Source organism: Trichoplax adhaerens, genomic scaffold (genome assembly GCF_000150275.1).
Source record: "Trichoplax adhaerens TRIADscaffold_4 genomic scaffold, whole genome shotgun sequence".
NCBI classification, from domain to species: domain Eukaryota; kingdom Metazoa; phylum Placozoa; class Uniplacotomia; order Trichoplacea; family Trichoplacidae; genus Trichoplax; species Trichoplax adhaerens.
Window position 1 is genome coordinate 938,687 of NW_002060946.1, and position 18,649 is coordinate 957,335.

Sequence of the window (18,649 nt, forward strand, 5' to 3'; positions counted from 1 at the left end):
CACCGTAAACTTAATGTAAGATTAATAATTCTTGACAAAGGAGTTGGAGTTATTTTATTGTTGTGAATTATTTGACAATGGTACATATTACTTTATTAAAAATATTTCAAAAATTTTCCTGGAATGTTTGTTTGACCTTTATTGCCGTCATTTCATTGATCAAATTTGATTATACATATCATCGAAATGGTTATCAGCAATATCACTCACAAATATTTACACCAAAATTTATGTCTTACCTATCGTGGTGCATTTGGTTTTACGTAGCTACAGTACAAACTATTCAAATAAACACAACCTACTAGAATCTTCGCAAATTATACATTACAGTAATTTCTTTAAGTTAAGAAGAAAATTTTAATAGATGACATTGATCAGTATTATGAAAAAAGATGAGAGCGGTTACATTACGACATTGTAGTAACATCATTAGTTTTACTATTAGCTATAATATAATTACAACCCTTAGACAAGAATTATAATATTAGATGTACATATGCGATGGGTGTTAAAGAATATCAACAGATCTCTCTTTCAGTGAATATTGTATATGTGAAAAACAATCACATTCGGTGACCAGCATCAGTAGAAAAAGGTACGCATACGATGACCAGAGGCCTCATATAAGTCATTTGCTTTAGTGATAAACTAAAAGGAAGCAAGCAGGTTATAGATTAAGAAAAATGTAGTGTACCTACATTTAGACTAATCCATTGAAAATTACAAAAGATATACAGACACATGCACATTGAATAAATAATAAATAAATACCTCATCACTATTTTTGCAACCTTGCGTAATAGCAGCTAAGCAAGCCATTAATAAGACGTCGTTGTATTGCTAATTAAAGATAAATTGGTTATTAGTAAAGTGTTTAGTCGAAGCTAGTAATTAATTACCAACAGCATGTAAATTACTAACGTTTACAGATTCCACAGTAAATTGTTTACTCTTGGCAATGGGTAGTCTCTGGCACATGCTGGAAATGTCGCGCAATATTTCATGTTTATATGATAGCTTCCCTATTTGTCATTAGAAAAATTCACGTTGAAAAATTAAGGCATACACGTCACTTGAACAATATTTTTATAGATTAACAGTATTACCTGCTCTTACAGCCTTGACATAATCCGTCAGCAGTTTAACACGTGTGTGCAACATCTTAATTGCATTATATTGAGCAAGCAAGTTATCAGCAGCTGTAATAAAATGAAACAGTTATATCACCAAAACTATTTACAGTTTTAGTCTATTATGTTTGCAGACCAATAAAGTCAATGAAGAAATTTTACCTGAGGAAGTGCTAGTCGTTTCAGAATATGATGTTTTAGCTATATGATCGACTCCGATTCTCTCCGAGTCTTCAGTAGCTAATGTATACGGTATTTCTAAAAATAAAATTTTAGCCTAACATTTGTTCAAAAAAGACAACAATTAATTGAAAGGTATAAATTATGTGATTTCAGAGTTTATCATAGGCCTCACATGTTGTTCAGTACCGATATAAAATTGGAACAAAAGTGTAAATTGTATGATTACAGTAGTATAAATTTTCTGGTAGTTACTTTCTAACTTATCTCGAAGAATTTAAAATCCGTACAAACCTGATTATCCACAGCATCGACTACTGTTTCGAAAATTGCCACAGGTAACTAAAACAATGTATAAATAATATTATAATGCAACATTCTGATATCTACATATAAGAAAATGATAAAGTTCATCCATTACTTTTAAAGTAATTTTTGAAAATAATTTTCTACGAAAGATAAAGTTAGCCTTACATTGGTAGCATAGTTACAGTTCGGATTCAACTTTAATAAGAGAGGGCTGTCATAAATTTGGCAAAACTGTTACATCAAATAAAAATAGTATAAAAATTTTTATTTCTTTGGTATATGTTATTAATAACGTGCAACGACACGGTGTGACTGGTGACCAATTTATCAATTCATGAGGTGGTAAATGCACAACTATCCAAGTGCTGCATTGCACCATGGTAACAAGACTACTGTGAATTTACTTGTACAAGATGATAAAGATTAGGATGTAGTACACCACGATAATACTAACTTGTTGGTGAATATTTAAATCTGTCTCATTCGGCGAACTTCCAATAGTGTACCAACCAATAAACATGAATTCATCAGTTAATTCACGAACTAAAATATAACAATTGATATACCTAATGTCATTTTTTGATATTATAACAACGGAATAAAGTAATACAATTGGTTTATATGGTTAATTTATTATACATATACGCACACTTTTCCTCACGATCCTTGAAATAATCAACGTTCAAGAACGGCTTGCCGGTATTAAAATTGCAATCCAATTCGTATGAATTACTAATTTCAACTGTGCGCCCTTTTTGAGTACCAATCAAAGCTCCAATAACTATTTGTAGTAGAAAAAGAAGAATTCATGTTAATCAGGATATGGTACAATAATTAAAGACGTTACACTGTAGTAAATATTATTTTTATGGTAATATTTAGTCTAGCAGGCAAAATGAATCCAACCCGCATGAGACATTATACGGTACTTTGAAATCGATAAAGTTAATATATAATATTAGATAATCCCAACACTTTCGCATATGATTATGCAATACGTAATATCGTAAAGATGTCGCTCAGTACAAATCATGTATCTACACCATTATAATAGTTATTGTAGTTCGCTCCATTCAATACGATAAATGATTATTGTAATTCTTGAAGAGTGATGATTTATCCTTATATGCCTACGGTACTGTAGGATCTCGTTTAACTTTCAATTAAGGAGCGATCAAAGAAACTACAGAATAATGTTCACAGATTAAATTTTCGATCTTATGTTGCTGTTGGATGCTGATAGTTATCGTTGCATGCTTGTATACGTTAATCATCACTGGCTAAAATGAAAGCAGAAGTTAAATAGGTCATGTTATCATTTTGTCATTGGCAGAGCGACATGCAGTGCAATTGCCAATACGCTGTTCTACAAGACAAAGAACAAGACTAGATCGGAGTTTACTCCGTATGACTTCAACTACATGCACCAATGTAGTTGATTTCAGGTTTTATCGATTGTTTCCATAGCAGAGAAATGACTTCTAATGTTGACTAACTTTGGCTATCTTCAGAAGATTCTTGCGCTAGAAATCGCATAAAATGATCGCTAATATTCATCACCACAAGAGGATGTAGTAGAACTGAGATACTAGGAGAAACCGACGACGGTGCCATAATCTTGCTACTAGGTTCCTCGCCACTATCATCTATCTGCATTTGCATTGCCATACTTGTTGAAAGAGGAAACCTTCCCAAACTAGCTTCCAAGATCGCTACTCAAGCTTGATTATGGCTTCAATTTTCAACCTTTGCTTACTAGCTTCAAAGTTTTCTTTAGCTTTAGGGTTAGCTCTACAGTAGGGGAGGCCAAGTTTGGAGTCTTGTCGTGATCATAGGAAGAACATTAAAGCGAAGGAATAGTTACAGTATTTACAGTACAGTACATGTACTGTAGACTGTATACTGTATACTGTACTGGGGTGTCCGGAAAGTCTGGACACATCATATTTTAGTTCTGTATGAAAGATGTGTCCAGACATTATTTCCAAATTTTGCATGCAGTAAGATCATGTTCTGGAGATTTTAATATCGCAAACAGCAATGTTCTAAGATGTTCAGAAGTCTATTACAGTACAGTCAAAAGTAACTGCTAAGATCATGGACTACTTTAGTTGCCATGACATGGTCAAGAACTGCTAAAGAGAAAACATGGAGGGAGTACATCACGGTTGGTGTATATGGATTCTAAAACTGAGCGATGACTGACTACGGGCATTAGGACGAAGCAAATGTATAAACTGTAGAGTATTGTATGCGTACTAGACCTGTGAGGTAAACTCTGTTTTGTGGCTTATTCCTTCGGCCTTAATGGATGCGTTTCTTGTATCGGAACAAGACTGAAGATTATTTTGACTTGTGCAAGCTGTACTGTAGAGTACTGTATGGGTACTAGGCCTGTGAAGTAGTGTAAACCCTTATTTCTTTGCTTACTGTCCTGTACAGTACTGGACATACTGTACAGTATAGTACAGGACTAGAGTTCAAAATAGGAAATTGCACAGATTGTCAAAGTGATTATGCCAACTCCAGAGAGTACGAGACCTATGCTTGCATTCATTCACGACTCCATTCGCTAAGATTGAAATAGAAGGCTCAACATAACTATAGTGGAAAATTATACTACACAGTATATGTAGAAACTCGCAAGAATCACCTAGAATTCAATAACTTCATAATCATAAACAACATCATTTTAGTACTATAATCTCACATATTCTAATACTATATATTATAGTATTGTAAGTAAATCGTTCTTAGAAATATTCCATTTGAAAGTGAAGTGGACAGTGATGGAGTATACTACCAGTATTTCACTCCTACATACAGTAGAGGTCGAGTTATAAATTAAAGTTTGAAAGGTATGCTTTTCCCAATTTTGCAACAGAATGTCGCAGTCACAGCAAATTTATATTTCGGACACGATGATATGTATTCCTGTTCGTATTAATAGACAAAAAAGGGGAAAGGGTATGCTACCTCTCTCGATATATCTTCAATATGCCTTAAATGATCCGCTAACGTAGTATTCGATCGGTTAATCCTTTATGGTGTATAGTATACTGTTCGTAACAATTCTGCAAGGCGAATTAGAGGAGTATATCGTTATAATCTCGCCAGAATAAGCCATTAACTCGTAGCTAAACACGGTCCTCTTTACTGTATTGGACGATAATTGATATCAACACTAGAACTATAGTAGGTGCACATCAAATAGAATAAATGATATACTGTAGTGATCTATTAATCGCTCGAGCAACGACTGAATACACAACTTGTAATCATGCTACCTTATTCTGTTGCTCATGCACTAGTGATATACTCCTATCTAGGAAGCTTCCTCTAAAATACATTAACTCAATCTCTACTCCAGTTGATTATTCCCGAAATGACTAACGATTAATTTTGTCTTTCTTCTTACAATCAACTAAGAGACGAATCGGAAAAGATGATGTATTCCGTAGGACTACTGCAAATACTAAGTAGGGTATTACGTAATTCGGAAGCAATTCATGGAGTTGCTAATTAAAATAACTCCTACTACTGTTGGTACAGTTCTAATACAATGTTTTATACCATATAGCAAATAATTCAACTAATCACAAGTCCTAGAACTATTGAACTTAAATAGGTAAATATCATATAGTATTCGCTTTTTTTTTCTTTGTGACGCTCCTTTCCATTTGTGATGACTAATGTCGGGTAATGAAATAATATCAGAATTTAATAATAACACAATATAATCCACAGTAAGACCCATTTTATCCTTAACATACGCGTATATATACGGCATACCGCATTGCATACTAGCCAATAAGCCCATCTATCGTGGCAATCGAAATATAATAGAGTTTTTATTGTGCTGCATTGCCAGTACATTTATAACATTTTCAACATATCCAATACTATACTACATTTTATTTCAAGCTGCCTACGAAAACCACTGTAATAATTAAAGTAGCACAAACATTTTCTCATGAGGTGAAAGATATATACGCGTATACAAGATTTGCAGAAAAGAAGCGAATTCTTCTTCTACTAATTGATCTTAGAGAACAATGAACGGTAATACTTACTGATTAACCTTTTGAACCTACTTTTGGGAATCTTTCGCTAGCGTTGCAAGCAGTAACTTCGCTATTGCTGCAATACAGTGCATCAGAATAAGATACACTATCTGGATATAATCGCAATTCCGGTGTCGACAATGTATCAACTTATTTAGAGAATGATGTTACCATGTTTAATTTTTGTTTTCCAATAGCTTTCATAATTATAATAAATAATCAACAAAAACATTTCATAAAGCCCTATTATATAATGTTTTAGCGCCGGAGTCCATTAACCGACACATGGTAGAATAGCGACTTAGCGTATAAATATATATCTTAATTAAAGTTTATAACGTTATCAGTTAAAATGAGATATGTCTCTAAAAAACGTTGCCTTATTCTAATAAAGGCCTTTCTAATCATATTATTACGCAATAGCGAACTTTCAATTGTATGCTATGTTTCGTAATAGTAGAATTTACATCTGACTCAAATTTAGGATATAAATACCAATCAGCACTAGTATTTTAAAAATATTTAGATATAGCGTTTTTATATTCCTATAAATAGATAATGAGTAATTTTTCACTTTAATGAACATGAATAGGTATGGGACACCCACCACCATATTATTATAGGTATTTTAATTTCATCATTATTTTTATTTATCATAATAGTTATTTAAAGAACAGGAAACAACCTATCAAAATTAGCCTGGTTGCTCAGTCAGTCGAATAATACCAAACAGGACAAGAAGAATATTCGAATAATTGTAAATACTCCATGTTAGATTTAGTAGACATAATCCATTACAAGTATTTCATTAATAAATGTACACGATAGGCGATAGCCTTACTCTTTCTTACGCATACATAAACGAGGCATCATATGTTACTACTACATGAAATTATCTTGATAAAATCATAATGATTTTTTAACTTAAATTGAGTTGTTAGATAGCAATTATTGATATTTACCGGCATCGGCTATTTTGTAATAGTTAATTAATTTCGGTCTATTGGAAAGCAATAGAATAGAATTAGTGAATCTTTAGCCTAATGAAAGTTAACAACTAGACGAATCGCTTCAACAAACGAATACGCAACGATATAATACATAGATTGTTCCGTCCATTAAGTGAACAAGTAACGTAATATCTTTAGCAGACCGATTTGATCGCTTGAAGTATAGAATTGTCTAAAATGGCTTAGAATACCTATAGTAGAGGCTAGTTTGAATCACTAAAGCGAAAAATTGTACTTAGATAACTAGGCTTTTAAATCATTTAATGATAGAATTTCTTAAGTTTAAAAGTCTATGCAGCATCCGATATAACATGCATTGCTGTAGTCTATAGTACTCTTAAAATTAACTTATAGGATCATGTTGGATATTTAATAATAAATGAAATGAAAATGCCGTATCATTGAAATGATTTAATTATTCAAAAAAATCATTCATGTTCTACTTAAGTCTATGTATATGACTTTTATATTATTAAAATTATAATTATCTCCACTTAAAGGCTACCAGTATGTTTAATTACGAAGTAAATACTTAGCATTGTCTTTACTACAGTTTTTAGCTTTAACAACTACGAAATTATCATGTTCAAACTTAATTTAGATCTTAAAATAGGTATTAAAAGTGCGTTGTGTATTTCTAGCGAGATTTTCATAACACTTATAACGAATTCTTAGGCAGATGAAGATAATTCATTTATGGAAGTTATCGTGTCACATTGAAATATTACTGTACCGAACTCGAAATGCCTAGCAGTTCTATCTTGTTAATCATATAGATCCACAAATAACAAGCAAATCACTCGTAATTAAATGTTTTCTTGGATTATCTACAGGAATATTCACTTTTTTATTTTATTAAACTCATACGGTTTACTGTGGTGTAGACTTGAAGATTTACTGTTAAAGTCACAAGACTTTTACAAGTTATTGTGTCAACATAGCTCCCGTATCAATTTAAAAAAAATTCATCATACAAGTAACTTAATAATTTAAATATAGTACTATATGCAATAGTCAATTTATTGGTTATTCACTGAACTTCAGAATGATTCAACAGAAATAGAACAAAAAATAATTGCTCGCACCATTGCGACAGCAATTTGATCTACTGTTACTAAGTATGTAACACAGTACATCAATTGTACGACGTTGACAGTTATATAAATATAGATGCTATTGAATAAAGTAGACTAGAGTAGCACGTAAAATTATTGAAATATTATTATTACCTAGTAAGCTAATAACTACTAAAAGATTTTAATTTATCTATTTCAAGATTCGAACACAAGGTAAGAAAAGTTAATTGTTACTATTTGTCAACAGAAATCAAATTTGACTATATCCGCCAACCGCCAACGCTAAACATCTGCTAGCATACTTTACATTACTTTTATTTGCGAATTTGGACTTGTCAATATAAGCTATTTTGAAATCATATTTCATTGATAGCAACTAGCCAAAATATTAAATAATTAACTCCCTTTTCTGCCTTTATTTAGCATATTATAAAATAGATTAGAAAATCTGTATTGAATTGCAAATGGATATAAATGGGAGGGTACTAGTTAAAGGAAGCTAGATGATAAATACCCTCACATACAATTGCTCTTAGGGGATGCTCTATAAATTCAATAAGTGCAATTGATAATGTTGTTCAATCAAAATTGATCATCGAAATTCCATCATATTTATATTAGTCCTACATTTAGAATAGAATTGATCCACTCTTCCTACCAGTATTTTTTTAATTATATAGCACCTCTACGGAAAAATTACAGTAGAGTAAAATTGTAGGTGACAGTTTGAAAGCATTGGTAGTCAAAGAGGATAACCTCTAAGTTTACAGCAATTTCAAGAAGGTTTTCGGCGCATACTATACTTAGAGTATGTTGCCATCATGCGATAAAGTGAAGAAACATTCGAGAAATTTTAAAATATCTTACTTTGATATATATTTAAGTAATAAATTGATACAGTTAGATTTTTTATGTTGTAGCAAATGATTTAGCATGTGACATCGCATTAATAAAAAGTATTATTTATAATAGGGTATATAAATTTGTCGTAACTTTTACTTATATCAAGGCAATTAATCTACGCAATAAAAATATAACGCTATCAAAATCTGTTTCCTTCACTATTTTCAAGTCACTCGATTAATTATACATACATATACCTTGTGTTGATCTATACGAGTACGCAATAATGATGTTTTTTAATCTCTTCTTTACTTAACGTTCGTACATACTAGAAAACTACACAAGGCTTCTAGTTGTTTGTAATATCAAGTTGACATAAATTGAATATTAATACGATATCACATTTTCATTTCCTTCCCTTCTTATTCTATCTTTTAATCATTATTAACTTTTTCTGCTATGAACGGTATAAGATGATCGTCAATATCAATCAAAATGCATGCATATAACTGTTATTCGAATCACGTTTTATTCATTCATTCTATATGTAATAAAATTTCAAGTTTGATATGACGTGTTGGTATTTCTCCTAGAACAAAAAAAAATACTTTGAAAAGACAAAATGAATATAATTTTGATAGAATATATTTTAAGCTACTAACGACATTCCACCTTTTATTTATTGCACGATACAGTTAAGATGTAGAGATGTCATTGTTGTTGTTAACATTAAAAATTTCATACTTTCTGATATGCTCTAACAACACATCGATCAATAATATTGACGATATTTCTAAAATAAAATATCATTATAGACCGGAACACGTAAAGAATAGTATATATTCAACAAAGATCAAAATTCCTCTACTAGATATTCAATACTTTTAAGTTGACAACATATTGAATTTACCAGAGCAATATCATTGAAAACGATGGCATGATGTATTAATGAATAATGGTAAAGGTCAGCATTATTAAAATCTGTTTGTTCAATTGCAAATGGAGATTTTATCCTTGTACGATAGTGATTTTTAATTTTAGTCTATTTTTAATGCTAGTAATCGATCATCGAAAAAGTAATATCATTCTTCTATTTTGTCCATAGGTTATTCCATATTATTTGGTTATTTTTTAGTAGTTATGATGGAGGTGCATTTGTTAATACTGCACAAGTACTAAACGTACAGTAGTTAGTATTATAGCCTAGATATACAAGTACCACCAAGATTGAATTTCGGTATTGATCGATTTACTTACTAAAATGTAAAGAAAGAGAGTATTGAAATTGATTGTGTATTGATATAGTATCGTCTACTCTATCCTTTTGCTTTTCAATGAAAAATATACAATATCTTGATGGCTATTTTATTGGACTAAAATTAGACAACATAACGACTACAACAATACATTGAGTACTATGGCCATTAAGCATCATTTATTATTTCGTATTAGCTCGATTTTATATTTAGATCAGATGAATTGAAGTGAAAATAATATTAATAATCCTCCCATAATTAATTGAACTTTCACCACACCTCCTTCCATCGCGTCTGATTCAAGGCCATCATTTTCTATGCATTCATTTACTTTTATAATATAATTTTTATTGTATTCCTTTTATTCTCTACTTCCATCAACTGTCTCCATCACCATACAATCTGATTTAAAAGAGGCGGGGAAGGGAATGCATGTCAATGGAGGATATTCGAATATTTTTCTATATGATGCATTACTCAGTGTATACATATACTACTATTGCATGAAATTATCCAGACGTTACTGATTAATGTTAATTTTTTTTTCATTCAATCATTCAACTAGTCTAGTTGCTATTGATCAATTTGTACACTTTCCTTCTTATTATTTATGACGATTTCTTCTAGTGTACCATACATATTCGAGCCTAGCACTTGTATCTAGTTCATTGAAAGATATCGAGAGATAAAAATAACGTTGATTCATTTCTAACTTTTCACATGGATCTATACCTATCATAAAAACTTATTTCAATCATAACCAAAAAATTTATCACGCTATCGGAATAGTTCGGAACAAGTATATTGATAAGAAGGTAAAAAAAACTTAAATCTTCTGTTAAATTTTTCACAAGGCCATTTATCAATTCGTTGACTTAATATTTAGCAATCAATACTTCCTTTTCACTCCTTGTAGTGGAACTTCATTCATTCAACTTGGCAATTTAGTCTATGACCATTTCGTTAATACCTAGTAGATACCCATTTTTGTAACTTCTATTTCATTTACAAAATTGCGTCAATAGATCGGCAGCAAAATCGGTACGATTTAGGCACTTGATGTACCAGAGCAAGGCGAGAAATTAAAATTAATTCATAAAAGGTACCTTTTAGAATTTCTTTGAGATACTAGCAAGTAAAAATAACTGATTAATCATAAAGCTACTTCACTCATTATAAGCCATAAGGATTTTTCTTTCTTTCAAGATTTACTGTCCTGGCGGTTGGTGCTGAATAGCGCCACAATTTTGTGATAGAATAATAATCCTAATCAATTATATTTATCCTATCCATTCAATTTTGCTTCGAGTGGGGCGACTTCTTCGATTAGCAAGCATTTTTGAGGCTTGTGATTTAAATCTAAAAGGTAAGAAAATTTATCATAATGTCGTAATAGGTTGAAATTGAAATTGAGAATTTTATTTGAATCTTCTCTTTCCTAGTATTTTCAATTTTAACTTTGCCAAGCGTGCTAGTTTTTTTTACTGAATGCTTTCGAGTACGGCTTACTTTTATAATTAATGGCCGATTCAAAAATTTTTATATGCCTTAGTAAAGTATTGTATGTTATATATGATAAATTATAGCAGCTGAACTACTAGTAATGTGTTGTGTATATTGTAAAATTAGGACAGTCTTTATTCATACAATTTACGTGTGTGAGTCTGTAATAAATTGCATTGTATGTATATCTTATACATCGTCAGCCTATTTAGTTTCATATTGACATACATGGTTTATACGCATATCTTATTTATTAGCCGTACCTAGGAAATGCTTACAAAATTTTTTCTTATTTCTCTTCTATAAAGAAATCTAATCGATTATTGATCAAGAATATAAAACAGCATTTGAAACAGAGAGTTTAAGAAACACAGAATATTGAAATAGAATATAAACTTTGTAATAAGAAAAGAGGATCAACGACAATAGTTTAATTGAAAGTATTGAAGGAAAAGCGACAGTGAATTTCACACATCTCAAGTCAGTAATTGTAAACGAAAAGAGAACAGTAGCAAAGCAATTGATCGTCGATATCGTCGTTCTATCCTCTCTGATAAGTACTCTCAATTTATTGGTTCTTTCACGAATAAAAAGCTAAAAAAACGACGATAATATTATCATCTATTTTTTGGCCGGCTATTAATTTCATCATAACATGCCTGAAAGTCATAATCAACATTTACAAACGCTAAATTATGGCCAAGTTGGTAAATTGGTTGAACTATTAGAGACATGTGTTGAAATTCATGGTTACGGTAACTTACCTACTTTACAAATCCCATTAAAAGAATTATTGCGAAAAGTTAGAAATAACTTAAGAAAAGATAATGTTAATGTGCGAAATATACGTTTAAATGGCGGTACAGCTAGTTATATCTTAAATCAACATCACTATTATAAAAACAACTCTCAGTATCAACATCATCACCAACAGCAACAACTACGACCTGCTATTAAACCTCATTACAACGACATTGATTTAGTCTTCAACGTGGATATGAGCGATGACAGCCAGGCACAAGTTATCTTAACTACAGTATTGAGAACTTTACTTGAATATCTACCGGATTCAATAGTTCGAAATGGTTTCCAGTATTACATGCTGAAAAAAGCATATCTGATTAAATTAGTCAAAGTTTTCAATGGTGCTAATCGTTGGTCATTGATATCGTTTCGTAATTATTACGGTCGAAATGTTGAATTTAAATTTGTAGATACCATAGAACGTCAGTTTCAATTTTCGGTCGACTCATTTCAAATTTTATTAGATTCTATCCTTTCCTTATATGATTACAAATTAACATTAATTGATAGCCAATATATGAGTAGTAATTTTTATCCAACAGTTATAGCCGAGTGCTTATACGGCGATTTTGATCTTGCTACTGAACATTTACATAAGAAAATTATCGCCACAAAAAAGCCTGAAGAGATACGCGGTGGCGGTTTATTAAAATATTGTTCTCTATTATTACAAGGCTACAAGCCAGAATCAGAATTACAAATGGGCGCTATGGCACGTTATATGTGTAGTCGATTTTTTATCGATTTTACGCGCCTTGAACAACAAGAAGAACGTTTAGTAAGTTATTTAGATTGCCACTTTCATAATGATTATCCTATCAAGTATAAGTACTTATTAATCTTGAAGAGCGTTATTAAACGCAATACCGTCTGCTTAATGGATTTAGAAAGGCGACAAACTCTACGTTTAATCAACAAATTAATCTATCATTACAATCCAAGGAAACATGAAGTTTGTTTAATAGCTCAACAACAGCAGCAATGCCATCCATCTTTAATGCCGTTTCGCTATCCAACCCACCTTACTAGTCATCCGTTATTATCACAAAGTTCCTATCCGCATCAATATTATCAACAGCAGCAACATTACCCATGAACACTTATTGTACTCTAACTCTAAATAAATGCAATAAAATTGTTTTTCCTAACTACATTAAATCTTTACGCGATAAAACACTATCATCTACGCTCTCAAACATTTAGAGAAGCTTGTAAATTTTAAATCATTTTCATAATATAGTAATCGAAGATAAATCTATTATTCTAAATACTGTAAGCTTTATCAATGATCATCTGTAATATCTAAGCTAGTAAAAATGTCGCGACTAATTTATTAGAGTAAAGATGATATAGAATTCAAGACAAAAAAAGTATGAATTGAATTGGAATATGTATGTATGTATTTATACGTATCTGTTATAAATAGATACTAAGAAAGCAGTCTCGATAATTGCTGTTGTAATTATAATATAAAAATGCTAGTTCTTTTATGAATATAGGAAATATATGTAAAAATGTGAATATGATCCGAAAATTGAAGAGCTATAGGATAGTATTCATTTTTAGAGACATGTTACTTTAGCGATAGACTTTTACTTTAAAGAAAATAGTATATCTGGATAATTTATTTAGATCAATGAAATCATATTTAACAACAAACTTAGAGTGGATAAAGGGAAGTAAAGTAAAGAAAGGAAAAAAATTGTTTAAGTTATCCTGTCATATGAAAGGGATCTTGTTCAAAGTAAAAGAATGAATAAATCAAATGAATGAACTCGATAAAAAAAATTTCAATAATAATAAATGATGACACTGGATATATTGTGTAGCTGAAGGATTAAAATGGCAGCTTAAGCATACAATTACCGTTTACCATGAATGACATTAATAATTTTCTTCTATTTGAATCGGAAGTTGACTAACAACTTTCAACCTTAACATGAATGTTAAATGCAGGCCACAAGGCGCAATATTGACTATAATTGTTAAGATTTATGCATAAAATACAATGGATATTAAACTCAATATCCAACATTATACTACGCTTATGTAAAATAAATAATTTTAAATTATCTAAAAGGAACTGGTCTCAATTTTTTGTCTCGTATAGTTGTTAGTTTGTTGTTAAATGATTAACTAGTACGGTACGAGTCCAAATTATAAGTATATTAAACTAGTAATGGAAAGAAATATTAGGAAAGTATCACCGTTTTATAAACAACTTAATATGCAACGTAGAAATTGATAAAGGCGTGACAAATATTAACACGATGCTTTAGAGCAATTTTGACGCCTTAAATTGAATTTTAAGCTAGCATTCCTTCAAACGAAACTGAACTTTCCAGCAGACAAATTATTATCCCAGGCGGGTGTCACAAAACAGCTTTGCAACAAGATAACGCAATATACGATCAATAAGTCAATTCCTTGGCCCACGTATCAAGGAACAATATCTGCACTATCACGAACACTTTTGCTCTACTAGCAGACTACACAAAGACTTAAACGCCTCGTATTTTACGTTAAACACTAAGTTGGAGAATTCACTTTATTTCACGATATACTGCATTTATATACTACTCCTCAATAGTTCATGAGTCATAGTTAATACAATTAACATTGGAATCATTTACTGAATTAGACATTAATTTTAGCTACTGCTCCCTTAATGCAGACAACAGTATTTACGAACATAGACATGTAATGACGAATACAGAATAGTCAGATTACGATATTTCCTATCACGGAACATTTCCATGATAATTTACAGTCTACCAAAGTAAATTACAATCACAATGATTCGAATTGTAAGTAGATGATTTGCATTCATTATTATAACTATTAATTTCAGTGTGTGTATAAGTGTCACTGTCATAAAAAGTTAGTGCTATATTAAAACACAGTATATCCAAATTAGAAGTTAACTAAATAAGGATAGGCTAACAGAATTATCCTAACATAGTTATTTCTGCTGTAATACAGTATTTAACACTGTAACAGCGGGTAAAGAGGATTGATCAACTTGAATCGAAAACTTTTAGTTTTGTCCTGAAGTAAGAAATTGCTATTTTCGTTATATGAAAGGATTATTAATTATATTTGTAGTTAAAGAAAAGGGGCCGGGCAGGAAACCTATTATAAGAAATAGTTCTATATCGATGTTGGGTCAGTGTAACTAGAAAAAAAGAAATTCAACGCTCATCTTTTACACTATAGAAATAGGAGGGAAGGTAAAATCTCTTTACGCTTGTTATTTGTCTTTTGTACAATTTTGGCAATGCCCAATCTAAATAATGTATTATTTATTTCTGGGGTAAAAAATTAGGACATGAAGAGGAGTTACGTAAATCTTGTATTAATTTCCGCGAAAGTTTAAAATTTTGTATTCTTTAATCCTTAAAATTAGGCTTACCTAGCACTCCTTAGGCTAATGTTATCGTTATAAATACATATGTTAGTTATGCTGATTTTATAATTATAAACCGAAGTTATACCAATAATGTTAGCCTTGCAGTAAATGGAATAAGCGCAAAGTTATTAATTTTAATAAAGTAGAAGGAGTTTTAGATTAGATTAGATTATTTTGGATATTCTAGAAAGAAGACAATACCACTCCTATAGATGTGCAATGTACATTAGTATCGAGAAAATATATTCGCTATTTAATTTTATTTTATTTAAACAAGTTATAATTCAGTAGTATTCTATACTACGACACATCATACGTGCTGTATAGAGTATACCAGTGATTGTGAACAAAGTATATAAAATACAGCGATTTTGCTATTTTAAACGCTGGTCTTACCTCTCTATTGCAACTCTGTTGTGTTGCTCTAATTTATTGACAATTTCGACGATTTAAATAAACATATAAACATAAGTCAGTAAAATAAATTTCTAAACTTATAAATATAACTATAGATATTTTTATTATTCAGTATTTGTATTTGCATGTCGCGTTCTTTCAACTCTTAAAATATCACTTATCATTGCATTGATCAAGAAGTCTGTCTTGTATACTTTACCGATATATATGATTATTATGTTACTGAGCCGGCAAGGTTGAAGAGCTAATTGTAGTTGTAGGTAACGTTCTAACTATTTTAATGTATGGGAGATATTGATAGGTAATCGGAGGGTAAATGAATTATAAAAATGATTATATATAGTCTCATAATGAATGAAATAACCGAGATTATATTAGTTGTCTGTTGCTCTATGGTGTTCTTTTTCAAATATATATTATACACAAATATATTAAATAATCTAATGATGTCATAAAGATACTCAAACTGGGGTATTCATAAGGCTTTATACCAAAATTGATGTTTCTTTGAATGATTTGTTATTTTGATACACTTTAGAATAAAGCTATTGCATTATTTGCAATATTTTGCATCTTTAAGAGTCAATTAATTTAATTGCAGAACTGAGGACAGATCTTTGTGGATTTAGCGCGTATTCTACTTTGATTTTCATCACATTATTTATTAAAAACTCGGATAGTAAAGAATAAATATTATGCATGACCAAAAGAAGCATTACGAACAGAACATTATCGTAGGTATCGAAAAAGCTTACATCCGCTTCAAGGAATATTACGTCAAAGTAAAATACGCCAAAGTCTGATATTAAATTAATCAAATAGTATCTATAACATAAATAGGGTCGTGAAGAAAATACGAATTAAGAATCAAAAGTACTGTCATAAGTTTTACTTAACAGGACTCTATTCCTTCTTTCCAGACCAGCCACAAAGATAATAATATTGACGCTCTTACTCAACCTTCTAACTAATAGTGCTACAGTAATCGCAATATTCGCACGAGAGTAACTTAATACATAATGCAGCGATTAAGATGAAAGGTATTGATAGCTAGTAAATACTTGCTGGCTAATAACTAAAAAGGTATGTTTAATACTATCACAAATTGTCTTCCTGATCCACTAAACTAGACTATTAGATTACTTATTCGCTCCACTACTACTGGAGATCTAACGTGTAATAGTACTAGACTACTAAATTGGCACACAAGAATAAGACTGTTCTATTAGGCTAGTATAGTTATTTATTAGAATAGTGACCAATACCGTTCAGTTCCCTATCTACCAACCAACTCTCGGACTGAGCATTCGCTCGCCCTTTTATACCCTTCCACAGGATTTGTGGTGCACACTTAACAATTTTCTTATACAAGATTTACTTGATTTCTAAATTGTAAGATAAGTCTCCATTATGATATTTACAGCTTTCTACAATACCGAACACGAAATGTATATTATTGCACTCTATTGATATTATTATTAGCTGAAGGTTATTTTAAACCGTACAATCCGGTATTATAGCTAAGTTGTCTCTATTTTCTCTTGAATCTTAATTGACAATATATTAAATTAAGTAGCAATATTTAGTACGTATTAATTACGTATCACATGAACACGAATATGGAAAATGGCGCTAAACTTTATATCTATACGTTACTAAAAGTCCAAGATTGTTTGCGTGCTTGCTTATCACGAACAGTGGCTATTCAGCGTAATAGCAGGATTTTTACCTAACTATAGACTTTCAATGATATCTGGTATTCATAGCTTTGCTTTTGCATTTCATTATAATCACGGTACTGGTCTTCTTATACTAATTCCATAGCAATCAGCATTATAATATTACACTCATCTACGTTGAAAACTGACAGGTATATTAGACAGAATTAGGCGGTATTGGGATATGGGTTTTTACCAATACTTTAGCTTCAATTTTTCCGACTCTCTTCAATCTATTTTGCTATTTAACGTGCTATTAATAAGTCTTGAATATACGAAATTTTATTACAAATTTTTATTTCATATTATACCAAATCTCTTATAGACACTGAAGAGAACAATTCATAAGCGTTGGCTATTAACTCTGTGGCTCTAAAATTTGTGATTTGTAAATGCAAGACTCGCAAGAATATTAAGAATTCATTTATGAGAAATATAGAATAACTAGGTAAGCTTTCGCGAGCTATCAGTGCTATAAACTGATTGCAGTACATCAAAACAATCAGATTGACATTTGTGTTCTATATAGCAAAGTAGAAAGCGCTGTTAATTTATGCAAATTGAGATCTTTTACAGAGAATTTATTTTATTAAACGAGATGCACCTGTAATGCCTCTTATTATTCGTACATATATTATAAAGATATAAAATTTTCTTTATATATTAATAATTTAATATCTTAACTACGAAGATAAAGACCATACAAGCAAATATAATTGTCTATCAATACAGGTATGTAGCAGAGGGTACAGTAAGCTGTTCAGGGTGATATACTACCTTGTTTTAGATTTTTATCTTAATTTACTTTATGAGGCTATAATTACTCAAGGAATTGCGATTATATTAAGGCTAAAAATATGTATCATACATTAATAATTATAAGAATTACTATCCATTACTGTGTTGATCCCAAGTTAATTGGTGCTAAAA

The 18,649-nt window shown here is 30.8% G+C and overlaps 2 protein-coding genes across 2 annotated transcripts; one reads left to right on the top strand and one right to left on the bottom strand.

Annotated features, from left to right (window-relative positions):
• Positions 1 to 582: 582 nt before the first annotated feature.
• TRIADDRAFT_24388 (uncharacterized protein) lies at positions 583 to 3,275 on the bottom strand (the record flags this gene model as incomplete). The annotated part of the gene is made up of 10 exons (XM_002111780.1): positions 583 to 648; positions 772 to 840; positions 922 to 1,022; positions 1,107 to 1,199; positions 1,293 to 1,407; positions 1,605 to 1,652; positions 1,785 to 1,850; positions 2,074 to 2,162; positions 2,269 to 2,400; positions 3,116 to 3,275. 10 exons carry the CDS (start codon positions 3,273 to 3,275, stop codon positions 583 to 585), a joined length of 939 nt encoding a protein of 312 aa, XP_002111816.1.
• An 8,769-nt stretch (positions 3,276 to 12,044) lies between these two features.
• TRIADDRAFT_3407 (uncharacterized protein) lies at positions 12,045 to 13,103 on the top strand (the record flags this gene model as incomplete). The annotated part of the gene is made up of 1 exon (XM_002111303.1): positions 12,045 to 13,103. A coding segment is annotated over one exon (1,059 nt), but the record flags the coding sequence as incomplete, so codon positions are not given.
• Between the last annotated feature and the right edge of the window lie 5,546 nt (positions 13,104 to 18,649).